At 39.5% G+C, this 8,273-nt stretch overlaps 1 protein-coding gene across 1 annotated transcript; it reads right to left on the bottom strand.

The window, feature by feature from the left end:
• Positions 1 to 476: 476 nt before the first annotated feature.
• On the bottom strand, positions 477 to 8,233 carry LOC144706970 (tagatose-6-phosphate ketose/aldose isomerase, putative (Mog1/PsbP/DUF1795-like photosystem II reaction center PsbP family protein)). The gene is made up of 7 exons (XM_078580072.1): positions 7,770 to 8,233; positions 7,024 to 7,103; positions 2,482 to 2,542; positions 1,619 to 1,676; positions 1,287 to 1,344; positions 875 to 947; positions 477 to 730 (listed from the first exon to the last, which is right to left on the bottom strand). The coding sequence occupies exons 1-7, from the start codon at positions 8,181 to 8,183 to the stop codon at positions 638 to 640; spliced, it is 837 nt and encodes a 278-aa protein (XP_078436198.1). The 5' UTR covers positions 8,184 to 8,233; the 3' UTR covers positions 477 to 637.
• Between the last annotated feature and the right edge of the window lie 40 nt (positions 8,234 to 8,273).

Raw genomic sequence — 8,273 nt, 5'->3', positions numbered from 1 at the left:
TTCTGTCAAGTTGAAGTAAATTGATTGTTGCATCAAGTATTATGTGACTACAGAATAAAGAAACATCAACATGCAGAGGACTTCTGACTCTCAAGATTAGATTGATCCTGACCAAACTATGATGACGATTAATGTTAAATAAGAGGTTCACTAAAGTTTTGGATAATCCATCATGCATTCTTCCTCATAATGTTTTTGGATAATTTGGATGACGACACCCATGTCAAAAAAGATCTCCTTGAATTCAATGAAAATTTTGACACAGCGAAGTGAGTTGAAGATTGAAAATTCTCCAACTCTTACTAAGTGAATTTGGTTTTACTCATTGTATTTAAATACTTCTATTTTTTCCTGTCTTTTATTCTTCAGGGAGAAAGTAGTCATTCTCAGGTTTTCTAGGGTATTGTGTAAAATTGTATCTCTCTATCTGCCTATTTAAGGCACTTTTCTCTCTCTTCTCCAATGTACCCACCAAGTAAGAGAATCTTGATAATATTGAGATCAAGAGAGTCCTTTTACCTGTAACATATTCATCTTACAAGAATAAAATCAAAGATCAAGGTATTTTCATTGGGCGAAAAAATACAAAATTTGGATACTCTAGCACTTGAAATAGAAAGAGAAAATTTACTCTTCCCTATGCCACTGACAGAGATATGGCCGCCGACCGAAGCTTAACACCATCCTCTTCCCATCTTGTATCTGGAGCAGAAGCCGCCGCAATGACAGTCTGAAGTCAAAGACAGCAAATTTAGATAGAATGTTAGTGATGTTAGTTAAAGCTTGATCGAATCATGAAATTTTTTCGATAGAAAAAGTGTGGGTTAATGGAAAATTTCAATTTTATCAAAGGAGATGGGAAAAATCTCAGCACCTTCCCACTGTTAATGGCAGCAACAAGGGCAAAATGCAGATCGTTGACCCCAAACTCATAGAAGTAGTAACCCCTGAAAGCTCAATCCATCAGAGACAAAATCTCAATGAAGAAGCATTTTTTCATTAAATAAATCTCAATGTAGATGGTTTCTATTTTTCACGTAAAGAGAAGACAATATGTACTGAAATATGTAAAATTTTAAGCCCAAAAAAATTTGCGAGTATAATTCCGCATTTTAAAATTCCATGTTCATATATTTTAAAAGTTTCTACTCCCATTCTATTATTCAATCTTAACGTCCAGAACTCTTTTTTCAGGTTTTTAATTCCTGACATTCAGAAACTAAACTCAAATTAAAAAGATAGACAGAGGCATGTCCAACTTTAACGGAGGTTAGTCAACAGTCTACCTCAATCCTTCATCTTCCTTGATCTTTATTGCGCGAGCTGAGTACAATTTCGCTCCTCCTGTGTCAAATCGAGTCATGGGCATGAGGAAAATTAAAAATATTAATTAAGAAGAATTTTGGCAATGAAAACCTACCACAACTAAATGAGTTAAGAAAATGAAAAAACTGTAATATTTTAATTGAAAAATTAATATGGAAAAGCATTTGAAAATTTTGTTCATCTTTTGAGCAGCCCATGTGTCTCACTGAGAAAGTCATACAAATTATCTCCATCAGAGATTTAAATATTTTGCATTCTATCAAGTCAAACCACTACTGTATCAAAAACATACCTGGAACAAAAATTTTGGATGCCTCTTTCAGTGTGCCGAAATCTGTCACATCCTTCGCCTGCTCAGGACACGAGGTTCACAGAGCAGAGACTATCTTTCAAAGACGAGACTTTATCCGCTATTTCTCAAGCTTTTAAAATGACAGAAATCTGAATTCACAAAAATAGATGAAAAACAGCGACTTTTTGTGTAGATGCCATCCTCTTCATCCAAGAAAAATTAACATATGAGTTGACCTAATACATAAGCTAAGTTGTACGGATCTAAAAAGGTACAGCTGGAATTCTTGCAACGGATCTGGTTCACCAGGAGACCTTCATGAGATGTCAGCGATTGGAGCAGTCAATCGAGAGAGAGAGAGAGAGAGAGAGAGAGAGAGAGAGAGAGAGAGAGAGAGAGAGAGAGAGAGAGAGAGAGAGAGAGAGAGAGAGAGAGAGAGAGAGAGAGAGAGAGAGAGCTTGAAAAGCATGAACAAGAAAGAAAACCGAACTGTATTCATTAGGGCAAATGCCTCATTTGTGGTACATATTTGATTCTGATCTTAAGATGGGAATACAAATCAAGGCTATTACAACGGCCATATTTGTTGATAGACGTTACAAGGGTATGTAAGTAAAAAGGACAAGAATTGGGTTAAATAAGAAACTCTAGATTCTAACAAGAATGAATTAAAGAAAAGTTGGGAAGATAACAATGTTTCCCAGATACAGAAGACAAAGTCAAAAAGATCTATTTCTGTTGGTGACCAGTGATATAACTTAATACACTCTACGGGACTCGATTAAATCTGGTTCCTGCAATACAAGACGATGACAAAAAAATAATTTGTTGGAGAGAAACGTAAGCAACAGAGTCCAACTAACCTCTAGGAATGTGATCTTAAGCTGATTGGATGGCCGAATCACTACACTAACAGCTTCTGATCTGCATGTAAGATAACAGTCAGGAAGCACAGAGAGAATTCTATTAATTAATTATAATCTGAAAAAAACAATGCAAGAATGGTTTGACAAAGGGCCTGGTTAGTAGGGTTTGTTACCCACATTGTCACATCAACCCTCAACTACCATCGTTGGCATTGGCACTGTTTGGGGGAGGTTGATAATGACATTGGCGTGAGGGGATGTCTTTAATGAGACAATATTCTTAAACGGTCATGGGGATGACCAACGCATTAACATCACATCAACTGTCAATGTCAACCATCACATTTGATATTAATAACATGCCGATGGCATCTTTTACTCCTGTGGATGGTACACATTGACTGACATTGATGGTTGACTCTGTCAATATTGGATCATCAAAGTCCCATCAATGTCCACCATCAAAGTCAAGGGGACATGCCTGAACCTGATGGCCAAGACAGAGGTTGACTCGCTCCAAATATAGTCAACATTCAAACTCAAAATAGCTCATGGATGCACCGGAGTAAAATGTGAAACGCTTCATCTTTTATGAGTTTCTCATTTTTCCTGTGTGTGAACGTAAAAATCCGACTTTAGCCAAACATTTGTTAAAATCTTAAGGTAAATCTATAATTGGAATTCTAGCCCTTTGTTTGCCAGAGGCGCAGGAGTTCTGATAGGTCATGGATAGGATCTTATATTTTAATGGACCTTACATGTGTACATCACCAGCACAGATAGTTTAACGAATATGGTCGCTGTCACATTTCCCGTTACTCTATATCTTTTGAGTATAGGGTAACGGGAAATAGTAATCCACGTATGTAACTAATCCTAAGTTATGAAAAGAAACAATGTTTTTTGTTCCATTAAATCGAGTATTCCCCACTGACATAGTATCAGAGCCTGCAAACAGATAGGATGAACATCAGCACTCGTGAACAACAACCAGCCAATCTTGTTCAGCCATTTCAAAGACAATCATATCTTGCAAAGTTCAAGGCTTGGCACGAGTCGGCGATCTGGGAGTCCCCAACGACAACCAACCTACCTCTCCTAGTCCGCGGCTTGATTACAAATGACTCCATGGTCCAGGTGTGACCATCTCAGATTTGATTCCTCTTTTTTATCATCTCTCCTCCAACTATAAATCCTTCAATAGATTCCTATATTTTGGAATCTAGAAGAAATTGAATGACTTACCGATCTGGTAAGAGACGTGACTTTATTGATGGCTGCGGAGGAAACAATGGATGCTGAAAGTCTTGGTTCAACTGGAAGTGTAATGCATTTGGGGAAAAATGATATTCACATCTTCCTCAAACAGGAATTCGCAACCTAGTTATGGGCCATAATCTTTACCAATGGACTAAAAATGTCCATAAAATATTCCGCCCTCAAGGGGAACTCTACCACTTGACAGAGAATATATGTGGTCCTACAGCCAAATTTAATTTGGAATGGCAGTGTGAGGAGGATGTTCTCTTTACTTGGGTCTTAGATTCAATGTGTCCAGAACTAAGCCAGTCTTATATGGATTTTATAATGCTAACGCACTATGGGTCACTATACTGAAATGATAGTTTAAGTGCAAGTATCAATAAAAATATGCTGATCTAGTGGATAGATCCATGTGCCTCCGACAAGAGCAGGGACAGCATTGGAGTATACAAACGAGTTTGAAGCCTTTTGGAAGAAGATTGACTTTTATCACTCCTCTCCAAACAGCTTTGTGGATACAGAATATATATTGCATGACTGGGTTTATCAATACCTGAATTTGAGACAGTTTTAGCTCAACTTTTCAACCACAAGCATAAGTTAAACTTTGAGAACACTGTTATCAAGGTTGGAAATGACAAAGGTCAGTTGGGTCTCACTTCTGAATGACATGGAAATGAGAAATAGTAAAAAATGCAGCTTCTCTTGTGAAGCATTGACAAGGAACGCCTGACCAGTCCAAGCCATCTAACACTCCCAGTCAACAACCAAAGCAGCCTTCTCAGGGACAAGAAAAGCTATCGGGGTAAACATAATGATGAAAAAGATCGACAATCTCATGTTTACTGCAAGAAGCCACATCACACCGTAGAAACTTGTTGGAAGCAGCACCGAAAACCCCCAAAATTAGCAGACGGAACAGTATCACTCAAGTATCTACTCAAGAACCTGATGATGAACAGATCTCTGAGCCACAATAGAAACCTGGTGATATGACACTGCTCAAGGAAGAACTTCAACAAATCCAGAGCCTCATAAAAAATCACTCACATTGTGGGGTCAACTTCCTTGGTACATTCAGTTGCCAACCGTTAATATTGCTAATAGATCTGAATCCCTGGTGCCACAAATTATATGACACCAGAAAATTTGCTTTCTACAGTATGAAAACTGCCCTAGTAATAGGAAAGTTCAGACTGACTATGGCACCTTACTTTGGTATTTGTTATTGGTATGATTGCAATTGGATTATCGCGACACAAACACATGTTTTGCATGTTCCAAAAGTATGAGTTGATCTGCTCTCTGTACAAAGATTACCCAGATTTCTTCTTATAACCAGAACTTCTATGGAGTCGATGTGTTTCTTTGTGACAAGGCTGCGGGCCAGATGCATGGGCTAGCTATGATCTGTGATGGACTCTACCACTTAGGGTTATCTTCCCATGATGATGGCATGAAGCTATGGTTGCCACTGCACCTCGGCAGGGAGGCACAAGTCAGGCAATTTCACCGGCAACCGGTTCACCTTTCTTTATCTATTAATACAACTATGGTTCAGCTTTATGTCATGGGTTAAATTTGTGTCAAGTGTGCCAAACACAAACGGATAAATTATCCTCTATCTGTGGTTTGTTCTACTTCAGTGTTTGAGGTGATTGACTATAATGCATGGGGTCCAGCTCTGTTCTCTGCACCTGCATGTTTTTCTCTGGTTTCTCATCCTTGGTGATGCGAGTCATTTCTGTTAGATCCACCTTATGAATGTGAAATGTGAGGTTCCCATGATTATCTGTGGATTTATGGCTATGATCAAACTGTCAATTTGGTGCCAAGGTTAAAATGCTTTGAACTGATTTTTTTTTTTGAAATATAAAATGCTTTGAACTGATAGTTGAACAGAAATCATGAATTCTGCTATTACCGTCTTCTTCAGGGAACAGGTAATTATTGATGAATCCTCATGCGCCCGCGCCATCAACAGAATGGGGTTGCTGGATGAAAGCTGGGACATATTTAGAAAAAAAATTTGAGTAGTGACTATTCAGACTCCTATTTCTATATCTTCCTTGGAGGAATACAGCTATGTTGTCTGTTCATCTCTTATATCAATGTTCAGACAAAATCTCCTTTTAATAGATCTCCATTAGATGTTCTTATCCAGGCCTATGCAACCACTAAGAATCATAACAATTTGGAGCTTCAAGTATTTCAGTGTATCAGCGACTTCTGGTCATTTTGTAGCAGACCACTCCCCCCTGTACTCCCATCCTCGTTAAAGTACCCATTTCTTGTTCTTTCTTTTTAAAGAGCAAGTAAGAAATGATTCTGACACAACTTAAGGAGCAAACTAAAGATGAAGATAAATGTTGCAAAGTCAATCCAGATTCAGATGAATAAGAAGAAGTTATCTGAAAGATAAGTTCTGCAAGAAATGAAACGTTCAGATTTATCGGACATTGTTACTTTCAGGTCTTTGAAGGGCGAAGGACTGTAAATAAATAAATAACACAGTGCTTCAGACGTTATGAAAGAAATGAAATCCAGAATCCTTCTGATTTCACTACCTAGGACTCCCATAGCTGTCATTCACTGGGGCTTCCGTTGCTGGCTCACCCGTCACAAGGTAACTGATACGGATCTGCCACGGACTTACCAAAGCAAGAGGTGCGGGAGGAACGCAGGGTCCCGTGCAGGACACGCTCTTGCCCATTCAAACAATGTGAAACCCTGTTAGTTTCTATCAGGTAGATGAAGATGATAAAGGAGGGAGAGAGGGTGTCTTCAGGAAGGAGTGTGTTTTCTACGCTTCACCCAATGGAGAGGGCGGATCACCCACAGGTTAGGCCAACGGGGATTGAGGAAACACTAACGACTGTAGATTTACTTCATTGCTTCCCTCCTTAAATGAGGGATTCTTTACATACATGGGAAAACATCCTTTGTTTATGTGAATAATGACAAAAAATGCCCTTTGGCTTACACGGCTAGGGGGGTATAGGATTATGTTGAAGAACAACATCCTGCTTAAAGATGAAAAGTAGCACCCTTGCTATCAGCTATAGCTTTTATCAAAGCCGGTAAGCTCTTGAATCCAACAGATCATATCATAAACTAAAAGGTACAAAACTCATTTGTCAACTTTGTCCTAGTTTGGGAGTGAATCGTCATTAAATCATCACAACATTAAGGATAAGGAAATGAAACAAATAAATAGTAAATATAACAGAGGACATGAATAAACTATGAAACAAGTTAAAATAAATTTCTTTGTACCTATCGGGGGATGCAAATTGAGCAGCAAAAGTTTTAGGCTTTACTTTGTCACCGTACAGCGACAGGCCAGCATTATAATCCTATCAACAAAAATAGAGAACCGAATACAGATTCAATATATCAATCCAACCAGTTAAACTCTCAGAACAATATCAGTGTTGGCCAGCCGAATATGAAATGTAACCTTGTCACATCAAGATAATCGCAAAAAGCAGGAGCAAAAAATCATAGGACTTGAATATCTCCCCAAACTACATACATCCCAAGATATAGTTTTTATTTAGCATTCCACTGCTCGAAAAAAATATGGATCTCTAAACACAACGAAAATTCAGGACTTTTCGCCTCAATTAAAAAGGGCAACACAAGTATAATTGACACAATTCTTCAGTCAAGAGCCCAATTTCTGTCAAATAAAGTGGTTTGATTTATATTCCTCTAGTTCCCCAAGTACAAACGATAAACATAAGCGATAGAAAACAATAAATTTCAAAATAGACGTCGTTTCTGCCTGGATGGACGGTAAATTGATATTTTAATTTGATGTACATCGACATTCTTCGCATGAACAGACCCCTTGAAAGACGATAAACTGCGAAGATTCACGTCAAATATATTATCCTTCAAAAGTCTATGCATCAGAGACAAATCATCGACCATAACAACCTTCGAACCGCAAAATGAATCCGAATAGAAGCGAATTAATCAGGAATTCAGATCAAATGAGAGCAAGATTTCGTCCCAACCTCCGGCTCGGTGACGTCTTCGAAATCGGGGGGCACGCGGATGGAGAATCCATCCCCCGTGTAGAGGAACCAGGACCTGGTACTGGCAATGCCCGGCAGCGCGGCCTTGGGAAGAACGGAAGTCGCCTCGAGCGCCTCTGCCATCGTTCTAGGCACGAAGGAAGAGCAAAGCGCGGTCACCGCTGCCAATGCGGAGAGATTCCCCGCCTTGAGCACAGCTTCTCGCCTTGAGACGGAGGAATTGCCACAGCGGAAGCGGCCGGCGATGGACGAAGAAGACGAAGTAGAAGAAGAAGAAGACGCCGTAGAAGAAGCTGAAGAAGAAGAAGAAGAAGAAGAGGGAAGATGAGCTCTGGAGTTGATCGGGCATGGCGGATTTGGAGCGGAAGGGAGGAGGAGAAGCTCCATCGCCATGGCAGAGCGCCCGAGGTAGAAGACGACTGCCACGTCGTCTTTTCTGTTATTTAGCTACGCCGTCCCGGACGGGAAGCGTCATCCGGCCCC

Source organism: Wolffia australiana, chromosome 8 (assembly GCF_029677425.1).
Source record: "Wolffia australiana isolate 7733 chromosome 8, ASM2967742v1".
Lineage (NCBI taxonomy): Eukaryota > Viridiplantae > Streptophyta > Magnoliopsida > Alismatales > Araceae > Wolffia > Wolffia australiana.
Note: the sequence above shows the minus strand (reverse complement) of the source record. Positions and strands in the feature narration are given on the sequence as shown.